This window comes from Gavia stellata, chromosome 24, assembly GCF_030936135.1.
Source record: "Gavia stellata isolate bGavSte3 chromosome 24, bGavSte3.hap2, whole genome shotgun sequence".
NCBI classification, from domain to species: domain Eukaryota; kingdom Metazoa; phylum Chordata; class Aves; order Gaviiformes; family Gaviidae; genus Gavia; species Gavia stellata.
This window is the reverse complement of record NC_082617.1, coordinates 7,025,618-7,038,587: the sequence shown is the minus strand read 5'-3', so window position 1 is coordinate 7,038,587 and position 12,970 is coordinate 7,025,618. Positions and strand designations below refer to the sequence as shown.

Genomic DNA, 12,970 nt, shown 5'->3' with positions numbered 1-12,970 from the left:
ATCATTCCTGAGGAGTATTTTATAGTGATACTCGTTTAAAACCTCCTACGAGTTCCCCAACATGAGCGTAAGAGAAAGGAAGTGGGTGTGGGAAAGCCGAGAGAATCAGCCTTTGATTATAATCGCTTCAAACAGTATCTGGATCGTCACTCACAAGCCACAACTTGCATCACTGTTAGCTGGGACTTCAGCCCAGGTGACGCAGCAGAACTACTAGGCAGAAGATGCAGAATGGGTGCTGCAGGCTGCTATGCCCAATACAAAACCATGAACCCAGGTGCTGTCTATAAAGGTTTTAATATCAGTATAAATAGGGCACAGTTACAAAAAACTGCAAGACTGGAGCAATGGAATTTTGACTTAAAAACCTTGAGTGAGGCCTTGCTCTTCAGAAACACACACAACACACAGACTGCAGGGTGAAGGGAAGGCGTGAGCACACATACACCATCGTGCCTTGAACCATTCAGTACAAAAATAGCAGTAGAAAGATGGTCTCTGAATTGCTGGCTGATCCCTTGGTTGTGCCTTAACTGGACTCTGACTGCGAGGGAGAGGCAGATTGCACCTTGTGTTAAGAGCAGAGTTAAAGCCCAGCAGAAAGTTTGTCTCCTCTCCCCATCCAGCCACAGCTTCCCCAGCTGAGGTACAAGCTATAAAAATAAAGGTTTTGACTGTTCAGCACTTGTACCCAGCCAGGATGCTCTAGCAGATGGAGCAGGCAGGCTGCGCACATGGGCTGCGCACTGAAGAGCCGCGCTCGGCTTTCCTACATTCACTCTGCTGCTGGGTTGAAGAGTTCAACGGGATCTTGCTGCTGATGTTACAGCTGGGTTTACGCCACTGCCCACACCAGGCCTCCCTCCCTTTCCCACTCCTTGTTACGAGCTCTGCCAAAGGTGATGCCTTCTGTGGTGGACATGAATCATTCTGCTGCAAGTCCTGAAAAGGGAGGCAGGGGCAGGATAGAATCTATCTCTGCACGTGCCGGACAAAGGCCTGCACAAGCTGAAACAAAGGCTCCTGCCCCTCGGGACCCAGCTTGGAGGCAGACTTTCCTTGGGGAGAGGGAAGAACCCCGCTGGCAGGTGAAGAGGGACCACCGCGACGGAAGTAACGAGAGAGGCTGGAGAGCAGTGTACTCTGAAATTAGAAGCATTTAACAAGTTAGCTTCTTCCAAACACATACCCCTCTCCCTCCCCAAACAAGGTGCCGGTGGCAGAGGAACAGGCAGCAGTACGTGCAGCCAAGATGCCTAAGGCTGTTGACCCATGCTGGGGAATGGGCTCTGCTGGGCAGCCAAAGACAAATGACCTTCTCCCACAAGACACATTTACACTGAACCGCAAGGAAGGATGGTACAAGCTGCTTACCAGCTCAGAGCTGAGCTCCTGTTTCATCCGCTGCTTATCACGGGGATGCACAGCTGGGTCTCTCAAGTACCGAACAGCCTGGGAGATGAGCAGGTAGAAACAGTTTTCCATTGTAAACATGAGCAGAGACCTGTGCAAAAAAATGCAGATCAGCAGGAGCCAAGAAGGTCAGCACACTCTAGTTTCAAGGTCACAGACTCTTAGAAAGACTTCACACATAGGGTACATACAAGGGAACACTGTTACTGTTCACATTCTGCTCAAGCAGTGATACCCAAAAGCTATGGTATGCAAAGCAGAAATCCCTGTTGGCCATCAGGGAAGTCCGATTTAAATACACTGGTAAATAAGCATCAAAACAACTCTCTACACTGCATCTTAGGATGGGATGGCTTCACACACCCTCCCAAAAAAATCCCTGCTTGCTTTGGAGAGCTTCTGATGGGCTATCTGAACTCCTGGGATTCAGAGTGAACAGCTCTGGAGCTACACAAATGCATGTAAACCTCAGTTCTGATCTGAGAAGCATTAGCTTCTGCTCCCTGGCCATGACTAAATCAAAGAGCTCAAAACTTACTTGAGGGTTTTGGTTCCCTCTTGCATGTTCAGCCCTGCAGCCTGAGGGAAAGGTTCCTTCTTCTTATCCAACTTGAGAGGGGAAAAAAGACAGGCATTAGAGACAGGAAATAGAAAAGAGGATATACTCCTACTCTTCAATATATCAGCTGAATGAGCACTCGGAGATCACTGCAACTGCTGTGCTCTCCCAAACAGAGAAATGGCTAGTACCTCTCCCAGCATGTTAAGGGCCACATTGACTGTGGCAAGGAGGGTCCCAAATGAAGGTGCGACATCTGAATCAAAGGCTGGTGTGGTGAAACTCAAAACGAAGAGCACGTTGTACTCAGCAAGGTCCAGTGACTGTAGAGAAACAGAAAGAGCTGTGACCGACCCCTGAGGCTATGAGTATGCTATCGTCCTAGTAACAGGAATACCTAGTCCCTGTATCACCCTTTTTGTATGGAGAACTAAAGCACTGAGGTCATTTCCCAAATCTCAAGAATACAGATGCAGCAGCAGAGAGCATTCCGTACAGTACTGCACAATCAGACTATGTGGATCTCCTCACATGAATGAACCTTCTCCAACTCCCAAGCTGTACAGCTTGCCACCAAGTGGCAAGCTAAAGTAATGACTGTTTCCAGATTGTTTTCAAAAGCCCAGGTGTATATACCTAGGGGCAGAGGAAAAGGAAGTTTATCCAGTTAGCAGCAGGACACTGCCAGAATCAAGGATTAAACCTTCCTTTTCTGAACTTGGCAACCAACCATCAGATCACACCGACACAGGACAGTAACAAGAGGATGTCTTTTCTGAAGAGTGACATACTGAGGATATAAACCGAGCTGGGTTATTAGTCTGCTCCAGTAAGGTTACACGAACACAGTGCTGTGCAGATCACACAAAAGTCCAGCCAAGCCTTCCTTTCACACTGATCAGTGCCTGATTCCTAAGGGGAATTCCTTGTGTCCTGCCTTCCTGCTTTGTACAACAGAACAGCAGACAGATGTATGGTGGGGTCACTGCCTCAAGCAGGACAGACAGAATGTGCTTCACTGCATAGACCCAGAACATCACTTGAAATGCTGGAAACCCCTCTTCAGGAAGCAGCATCTCTCCCTTTTCTCTACCTGATCAAGGAGGATCTGGCAGACATCAGGGGTGAAATGGCGCAGGGCAGCAAGAGATTTGCTGAGGATTTTCAAGAGGCTGTACTGCACTGTAAGCAGTGCTTTCTGCTCTGCTGCTTCTGACTCAGGGCTGGTATGTTTGGAGGAGGCTTGGGGATTACGCTGCACTCGTGGAGTCACACTTGATGGAAGGGAATCACCATTTTTTGTCTGTGGAGAAAGAAAAAAAGAAAGTCTTGAATACAGATATGATTATTTTGCACTACTTTCAGAAAAAAAAAAAACAACGCTGTGAACAAAAGGAATGAGGAAACAAAGCACCCAAAGTCTGTCACCTGCTAAAAGCATGAGAATCTACACTTAGCGTGCACCAGGGGAGGCACTGCATTGCAGGGAGGCAGCTGCAGAGGCTATTTAGATTCCACATTCCGGAAAAAGAATCTCGAATCAACACACCAAGCCTCAGCCATGCTGAAATAACACATCCGTAGCAATGCATCTTCTCTACCTCATGAATCTAAGGATTTCCCAAGAACAAGAGCTATCTCTTAAAGAAATTACATCAGATCAAGGACACCAGGTCAACAGTGGCTTAATTAATGGCACTACAGAGTACTACAGCAATGCAGCTTTCTTGCTGCAGTGTAGGCAGCTATAAAACAATAACAGCACAATTCAAACACAGGCTGCTGTTTCTCTAGGACTCGCTTTACGCAGTCCAGAGTTTTTAGTCCCAACTACTCTTTGCACATTTTTTTGCTGTGGAGAAATGCAAATCCTAACTATTGATGACTGCCAATAATCATCCCTAGGATTACCGACAATCAATTCAATATTCAAGAGCCTGGATATTGAACAATATTTGCCTTTTAACAGGGAGCATGGCCATGCAATACTCCTAACTTACAGTTTGGCTTACAGTCTCCATCCTCACCTGCAGGTAGTGCTGGAGCATTTTGCGGCTGTGCAGGAGGGAGGTACAGGCCTGACACAGGTAACACAGATTCACCTGAAATAAATAAGGTGAGGAGAAATCTCTTAAAAGCTCAAAACCCATCTATTCACTACCCTTGGTGGAAGCTAGAAAATCAAGTTAAACACAACACTGTGATCACAAAGGATCAATGCAGTCTCTTGATTTCCCAGTATTTTCTGAGAGTCACCTGGCACTGAGAACTGAGAGCAAGACATTGAATACCCCAGGTTATTTTTCCAAGCTACCATCTGTCTGTCCCAAACAGTTATCTTTCCTCACTCAATTCAGACAAGGTACTGACAAAACAGACATTTAAATGACCTCAGCAATAGTTCCTATTAAAAGAACAGCAATATAAAGGTGATATAGTGCCATTTTCTGTTAACACATGCAAATCCCTGCGCTCCAAGGCAATGTATTATCCACAGCAGTATCCTGATTCCTACCTGCATGTCCCTCATAAGCTGTGGCAGGTGGAAATGCCACTCCTTTGTGAAATTCGAGAGCTGAAGAATGAAGCCAACAGTGTGATCAGCCTCTTCCAGACAGGCCAAGCTCTGTACTGTCCGTACTGCATTCAGGCACTGGAAAGGAGAGAGAAGTAAATCAGGGCGATTACAGTTAAATCACAAAAAGCCCATTCCCTTTTCTAGAAGGAAAAAACTGAAGAGGCAGAGGATGTGCCCTTCAGGACAGAAAATGCATTCATAAAAGCAGCCGCACAGCACACAGGTCAGACTCAGACCACTTTATATTCTTAGTCAGATGTCAATGCATTTTATGAGCTATGCTGCCATATGAGAAGATAGCTATTTGTCTAGGGAACATGCTTATAAACAGGTAATTCAGCACCTGTGTACAAACAGGACTCTTCGGCATGTCCGCACTGACACAGTGCAGCCAGTACAGGTATTTCAGTATTGCAGGACATGAGAGCTTTCTGACCTGAATGGTGATTGAACCCTGACCACAGCATTTTCATTATTTGAGCAAGTCTGAGTTGAAGCCACCTCCAAGAACAGCCCTCTCATATTTCTTTCCAGAGCAGACAGCCACAAAGTGAGTTCCCATCAAACTCTCACTTCTGCTCCTGTGTTGAGTAGGCATATTTAACACCTGTAGCGAAGTTATAACCCAAAGAGTAAACAGGATGAACAGATGGTGACTTCCCAGCTCTAACAAGTATCATAAGAATCATCCCTGCCTGACCGCGTGGCTTGTGTATTCTATCCTCCTTCTCCCACTATTGAATTATTTCTACCGTAAATCTTTCTGAGGCAGAAGCCTCTTTTCAATGCTTCTGCACTTTCTGACATGTTTCCACTGCTGTTGCAACACAGAAGCCAAGCGAACCATCACAGAGGAAGTATGTGACATACCTGAAGAATCCTCTCTTGATGGACACCAACAAAGTCCAGTGCTTCCGTCAGGAAGTTGTATCTAAGTGTTTTAAGAAGGCGTTCCATCAGTGACATGGAGAGACGATAGACCCCAGGCCAAGAGGGGGCATCCAGAGACTTTCGAGATGAAGCAGATGTCTGAACAAATCAGATAGAAAAATAGATGAGTTTTTTACACTGCTGCCCAGTGTGGCACACACCACAAACCCTTCACTCCATTTTCAAAGTCTCCAGGCTCTAGAGGTGGCTGCTGTCCTTTCCAGACCAGGAGGGCTCCGCTCCAACCGCAGCCCGCAAGGCAGGGCATGGCAAGCTCTCCTGGTGCATTTCCACCCAAAAGGAAGTAGCACCCACCTGAATGGCTCCATTAGTGCTGAGCTGGTACACGCTCAAGAGGGGCAGGCAGACACTCTGTGTGACACCAGCTCCAGCCACTGCTGCTGCTCCCTACAAGACACAGAACAAACTACTGTTAAAATTTGCATGTCTCTCTCCTCTCTGAGACTAAAGAGACTTACTTTGCATTAGATGTTTCTTGTCCTTTGCACTGTCACCACCCTTTTAGAGAACTTTCATCTACACACACTTCTTCTATGTTGTTAAAAATTCAGTATCAAGACACGCAACACAGTTCTTCCAGTAAAATATAACCTGCATAACTGTACCATGAATTCCATTTTGATATCACCTGGTTTGGTACACATATAATCTTTGAGAAGGGCTGGCTTTGGAATGACGTTGCTTTCACCTAAAGCCCCACACAAAGTTGAATTTGTAATAAGATAAATAACGCTTTATTACAACTAATGAGAAGGACAGTTCCAACACTTCATGCTGTTTTAACTAGGGGGGATAATTTGCATTGCAGAATACATCCAGTGAAAGTGCCTGCTCTAAATTACAGGTCTGCTCTGGCTGGCTCAGCTCTTCATCCAAGACATCCCATTATCAAGAAGACCAAGGCAAACTAGGCAGACATACATAGAGAACCTACTATTTGCCAGCCTCTAAAAAACCCCTCTATCTACAGATCATTGTTCAGCTGCATCGCAGACAGACTAATGAGATAAACAGTTCCTCTTAAAAATGTATAGCTATATGCTCTCATTTCTCTGCATCTCTCACCTGTTGAGTCCTTGCTAAGGTCAGCAGTAAATGTAATGAGGCCTCTGTGAAGTGAAGGTTTTGTTTAACTCTCAGGCTGATCTCCAATGCAGCAAAGATAGTAGGAAGCACAGGGACTTTCCTAGTAATCTGTAGCCAGTAGTCTCCATCTTCATCAACCTCACAGAGCTCTTTAGCCAGATGCAGACCCAGAACACACACCTGCAGTGACAAGGACAGGAGAACGAGGTATAGGCTTGACATGGGTACCAAGATGATCTTGAAAGCATTTACTAACACAACCTAAAGTTCATTCTCAGAATCATAAATTAAAGCACCTGGTATCCCTCATATTATACTCTGCACACTTCCTGGCTGTATTAGCAATTGTGACACCGTTTTTTAGAACGGATATGAAAGAGAGGCAGCAAGAGCCAATTTCCCAGACTGATGTGCGCCAAAAGACACGGAGTAATTCTGAAATAGAAACTGCCGAAACTTCAGGACAAGAGGAAACAGCCTCAAGTTGCGCCAGGGGAGGTTCAGGCTGGGTATTAGGAAAAATTTCTTTACTGAGAGAGTGGTGAAACACTGGAATAAGCTGCCCAGGGAAGTGGTGGAGTCACCCTCACTGGAGGTGTTCAACGAACGTGTGGACGTGGCATTGTGGGACATGGTTTAATGGGCATGGTGGGGTTGGTTGATGGTTGGACTTGATGATCTGACAGGTCTTTTCCAACCATAGTGATTCTGTGATTCCTTTGAAGGCAGAAGGCTGCAAGGGAAGTTGTTCCAAGCACACACAGAACTTTTGTTTAGAGAAAAGAAACATAGCTGCAAAGCAGATGAACAGGTCCTTTACCCCATCTCGCTGATCCTTGTGTTTAACTCGGGAGGCATCATCTGTTTCCATGCTGTCCTTGTCGTCTGTAGCATCTCCCAAGGTCAAGCTGTGTCGAGTCTGATCAAAGAGCGCAATGACCTCATCTTGGAGTGTTTCACACACGCTCAGCACCAGCTGGGAGTACTGTGGGATCTCATTCACTGTGACACACACAGAACAGACAACAGTTAACACACAATCCTTGTACTTAGCTTTCCACTTTAACTGATAACATCACTGGGCCACATTTCTTGGAGTTAGTATTTATTCTGTTTTCATTTCAAAACCTACAAAACAGAATGGGAGGAACTGTGACTAAGTTAGATGATTAAGCCTAGGAGGATATAATAAGGGATTAGACGGTCATCTGGATAATAAAAACATGTAGTTTTCCCAAGAAATCATATAAACTCATGACATTTCAAGGCACAAATCAAGCACTACTATGGACAGATTATTCCATAACTGCTCACTACAGCATGTCCTACCCATTTCTCCAGATTGCTGGTACTGGCCCATGCAGATTGGGTGCAGTCTATGTTCTGTGAGTCCATATAAATACTACATTCTTATCAAATCCATTATAATAAATTGCACCACCTTTTACCAGCATGACTGGAAACTCAAATTCAGCAGCAGAGAAAAACATTTAAAAATAACCCACCCTCCACTTTCTATTTATTTTCCAAAATATATGGCCTTGCAGGGCCCAAGCAGTGGGACAAGGAACATACAGAAAGGTAAGCTGCTACAATTCTGAACACCACAGTTGCCTTTGTATGTGGTGTACAGAGAAATAACGCCCAGATTCCACTGAGGGTCTTCAAGTGCTACTGCAACGTAAGATGTCCGACAAGTGACAGGGGTAATAACCAGACTACTTTCTCCGGTTTGTAACAAAATGTACCCTCAGACTTTCTTGTGTTTGGGTCTTTTGCTATCTCTAACTAGAAATTCATGTCAGAATCTAAGCTCTACAGTCACTCTGTGAGATGGCATTACTAGGGTGTCCCTTCCCACACCTGCTGAGCTATTTTCAAAAGCACAAGGGAACCCTATCTTTTCTCTATCGAACTGATCAAACACAGATTATTGTTGGGGAAAGACAAGAGAAGGGAAGACGTACACATACTGTGAATGACAAACCTCATGTATTTCTAAAACTAGCTAAAACGAGTAAGAAAAAAGCAGAGAAGTCCCACAGGTTGGTGACTATATTCAGCATCCTGTACTAATACTAACACCAAAAGCATTTTTATCTTGGAAACGCTAGAGTGTTAGGGTGTATTCAGCCATGGCAGCCTTGCTCTTGACACTTGTACATACACCACCTCACCTTTCATCTCCTTCATTTGCAGCACAGTGATAAGAGCTGAGAACACTTTGGCTTTGGTTTTCTCCATCATCTGCTGATCTGCCTGTAGTACTCCCTCCAGAATCTGCGTCAAGGAGTTTATGATTTTATCCACAGAACCCAACTCGCTGACAACAAAAAGGGAGAGCTCTTCAGATTAGACAAGATCCCTCAATAAATATATTGGCTCGACTGAGCTGTGTGTATCATAAGTTATATGATCCACATAAATAAAAGCAGTTCTTCAAAGTAAAATTTAAGTCACCACCTGGATCTCACTAAAGACATTCCACAGTACAGTGAGGATGCAGGACTGACTATCACAAAAGACTTTTTGACATACTTTTCACCAGCAAGCAGGAAGCCAAACCATAAATGTATTACTACAAGAGATTTCAGCAACAACCTACAGACATTTGCCATCCCAGAAGAGAATAATTCTGCGACAAGGTTTCAGTTTCCTCCCCAAATCACTAAAGGAATCTCACTAGAGCAAAACACTTAAACATTATCTCCCAAGTTTTTGTATTTAGTAGTGACTAATAATTATCCAAACAAAATACCTACCTCTTCCACTGTTTGAGCAGGATCAGAAGAAGGGTACAGAGCATAGACCCCAGCTGCAGGCAGGATACTGACATGGGAACTAGAAGCTAAGAAGAAATACCACAAGAATTACAGTTGCAACAGTCACGTGTAAGAACACTTAAGAAATCCTCAGCCCAAGCATCGCCATCAAATGACCAGGTTTGTTCTTCAGCAGCTAGCTGCATTGAGGGAACCAGAGTCAGGACCCTCTGCAGGGTCACTTAGTGATGACAAAAACAACACATACAAAATAAAGATTTATAAGAAGCTCATCGATTCAGCCCAATTTCACAGATCTGAAAAAACTATGATGGCAAGCAGCTGCAGAAATAGAACTCCTCGTAGTACAAAGGAGATGAGCAATTGGGAAATTAAAGAACTGACAGGAAGCAGCACCTACCAAAACCTTGGTCCCATTTAGCACATCCAGAAACAACTGCTGATGAACGGCAGAATCAGTCAGATGCATTATATCCGCCTACGATCCACAAAGACAGAGATCAATCAAGCACAACAAAAGATGCACCTTCTTAGCAGTCTAAGATCAGGCTACTGTTTTAATTTGTTACTTTAAGAATTCACCAAATTTTATAGCTGCTGAACGATGCAGTTTTACAGAAATCACTGAAGTATTACACTAACAGTTGAGAAGAAGTCAGCAATGACTACTTTCCCTAACGGTGCATCCCTGCCTCACTTGACTCAGCAAAATCTTTTCGGGATTACAGAATTACTTAGAATTGCTATAAAAATTACTTACTACCTTCCTCCTGCTCAGACAGACAATATTCTTACTTTGATCAAACAGCAAAACACCACCTACTCTAACCTCTTGTACCATGCTCGTGCCAACTTGTGTTGTACACATATATACAAGTAAATTGAAAGAAAAAACAGTCAATTCTTCATTATTGCTTAGGTGGCCCTGAGAAGGTGACACTGTATTATTCAAAATGTTAATTTCAGATTATCATGAAAGATAAGAGGTAGCTCTTACATGGCTAGTAGAGATTATCAGCAGCATCCGCCAGGCTGAGATCAGCATTTGATATTCTGTCACGGAGGCACAGCTGCTACCCTCTGTCTCTGCCACGTGATATGCCAGTAACTTCACGTATTCTGACCAATAGGCAAAGCGCTTTTTGGTGGAGAAATTCTTCAGCGTGTCTTTCAGGGACTGATCCAGTGAGCCCCTGACCAAATCAAGAGGAGAAGTTACCTTCATTTATTCTTTGGTCAGAAAATATACTTCTTCTGAGATTCAGGTAGGAAAGCCAAGGACACAGCTTGCAAGTGAAGGTTATTCCACATATTAGACCTGTGCAGGGAATCCCACTTTTTATATCAAATGTGAAGGACAAACACGATCCCTGAAGAAAATCTATGATTTTTTTTAAGCAGAGATTTTAGTTAATTGTGACTTTTCAACATAAATGACAGTTATGTTCAGAAAAACAAAATGAGTGGGAGAAAACTACTAAAATGTTATTCAGCAATCAGTACAGTAGGTGTACTTAACTTAGTTTACAATTAGTTTTAATAAATACTGTATATTCTCATTGCAGAGTACAAGGAAAACACTAACGTTCTCACCTACAGGCTGCAGAAATACTGTAACATCTCTTTCTGCAATTGGTGATTGCAAGAATCTCAAATGCACATTTGTGACTTGTTTATAAATCATGTTCCTCCCACATTTTCACAGGATTACATGTACTTTGTCCCTCAAAGCCTGCATGGTCTATCAAGACTTAACACACACAGTTTAGATAATTAAAAGGTACAGGAACAAAGGAGAGACTACCAAAGACTCACTTGACAACATAGTAGATCTCCAAACAGATTATTTTCATGATTAAGGCACAGGTATCCAAGACACTGAGCTAGAAAGACAAAAAAAAAAAGCAAAATCTGAGCACCTAGCTCTGCAGGGTGAGTAGAATTCTGATTTATCCCTACTCATCCACTTGCAGTGACTGATACTCCAGTTTTGCAGGAGACTTGTTTCTCCCACGATAGCAATAGTTATGTCATTTGACCATGGTCTGATGATAATAAGGAAAGAATGCTGTATTCAAAGAGGCACTCTGAGTGAGAGCACAGGACTTTCATAATGAAGGGGAAAACTCCCACAGAAAGGAATAATAACAAGAACCGTATCGATTCCTCTGTGATGCTAGTCAGCCTGAGCTATGCCTTAAAAAAAAGGAGAATTTCTTGTGCCAAACAGGCACAAGGTGTAGCATGGATACACTACAGACAGCATACCTTCTAAAGAGCGTTACCACATATGCTAGGTAAGATCTATTTTTGTTTCATATGTGAATAAAGAGCAGAGAATTTCAAAAGACAGTTCATGGCTGTACAGTCTCTGCAAAGCCAGAAAGCATTCACTTCATCTCTTGCCTGTGTTTAAACCACTTGATCGTACTTTCTTTTAGAAAACTGCAAGCAGAGGGAAGAGCCACATCACTTAGAACCCTTTTCTGAGAAGTACAAAACTACCTTCATTTTGTTTGTATGTAACTCACCTCTGACGATTCCGAAGGTGGAGGAAGGGTCCCAAAGAGGGGATTGGTTAAATTTTCCCAAAACTTTGGCCTAAAAGATATATACAGAAGTAAAATCAGTTATCTCCCCCACACCACATGCCTAGTAGCATTTTGACTGTTCCAAACTTCATAGGAAACATGCTTTAGTAAATACAAGCTTATATAGCTTTGTATAAAAGAAACACAACAAAATATATTTGCTTCTGAACATGCACATGCAGGCTTCTCATCTTCTTTCCTGAGAGACTAAGTTCAAAGCCCATACACTGCATACCCTTACCAGGGCACACAAAGACTAAGATGCAAACACCCCTGAAAAGTCTGATAAACCAAAGAAAAAGTGTTTTGGAAGAAAGGAAGGAAAATGCATTGCAGAAAAACAACAACTCACTTTGTCCTCAGAACTAGCATGGCGCTATCTCGACGGTCCTGCCACAGAGCATGCAGGAAGGCAATGGCAGCACGATGCAAGAGGGGAGGGCACCAGTACCTCTCCTGTTGTTTGGAGTCTATCAGCTCTAAAACTACTTGGAGGCAACTCCACTCCCCTAAGCTGAATTCCTAAAGCAAAAGGAAATGAGAGAGGTTACATCGCCACAGAACCACTATGTAGGCACCTATTAAAACAGAATGTGCTTGATTCCACTTGAACCATACACAGACAAATAAATCTTGAGTACATGATGCCATCATATATTTTGTATATAACTACAAGGAATGTAGTCATAACACAGGAGAGAAAAAAATATTTATGGGGAATAGAAAATGAGCTAAACTAAGACTTAGTAAGACCGAGTGCCTTCAGAACGTCCCAACCCACGAAGACGTTGAACTGCAAAGCACCAGAATGGGTATTCTGGAAAACTGGTATTGTCCATTGTACCTCAAACTTCAGTGTTCTCACTGACTGGCCACTGTCAGAGTCAAGAGGGTGGGCCACAGGGATCTTTGATCTGAGCCAGTAGATGTTCTTACGTTAACTCAGTATCTGCCTTGAAACATTGGGGAAAGTTTCTCTTTGGCTAGAGGAAAAAGTGAAACTGGGATA

General features: G+C 43.5%; 1 protein-coding gene across 1 annotated transcript in view; it reads right to left on the bottom strand.

Moving 5' to 3' along the window:
• Window positions 1-278: 278 nt before the first annotated feature.
• Window positions 279-12,970, bottom strand: part of NUP188 (nucleoporin 188) — a 30,262-nt gene continuing 17,570 nt past the window's right edge. The window contains exons 27-44 of the mRNA XM_059828770.1: window positions 12,314-12,483; window positions 11,902-11,971; window positions 11,186-11,253; window positions 10,368-10,563; window positions 9,771-9,848; window positions 9,350-9,435; window positions 8,765-8,910; window positions 7,408-7,589; window positions 6,567-6,767; window positions 5,796-5,888; window positions 5,421-5,579; window positions 4,488-4,625; window positions 4,000-4,074; window positions 3,066-3,275; window positions 2,164-2,295; window positions 1,952-2,022; window positions 1,375-1,504; window positions 279-1,143 (exon numbers count right to left, since the gene is read on the bottom strand). Coding sequence (XP_059684753.1) covers window positions 973-1,143; window positions 1,375-1,504; window positions 1,952-2,022; window positions 2,164-2,295; window positions 3,066-3,275; window positions 4,000-4,074; window positions 4,488-4,625; window positions 5,421-5,579; window positions 5,796-5,888; window positions 6,567-6,767; window positions 7,408-7,589; window positions 8,765-8,910; window positions 9,350-9,435; window positions 9,771-9,848; window positions 10,368-10,563; window positions 11,186-11,253; window positions 11,902-11,971; window positions 12,314-12,483 — 2,376 coding nt within the window. The 3' untranslated portion in view covers window positions 279-972. The remainder of the gene's footprint in view (window positions 1,144-1,374; window positions 1,505-1,951; window positions 2,023-2,163; window positions 2,296-3,065; window positions 3,276-3,999; window positions 4,075-4,487; window positions 4,626-5,420; window positions 5,580-5,795; window positions 5,889-6,566; window positions 6,768-7,407; window positions 7,590-8,764; window positions 8,911-9,349; window positions 9,436-9,770; window positions 9,849-10,367; window positions 10,564-11,185; window positions 11,254-11,901; window positions 11,972-12,313; window positions 12,484-12,970) is intronic.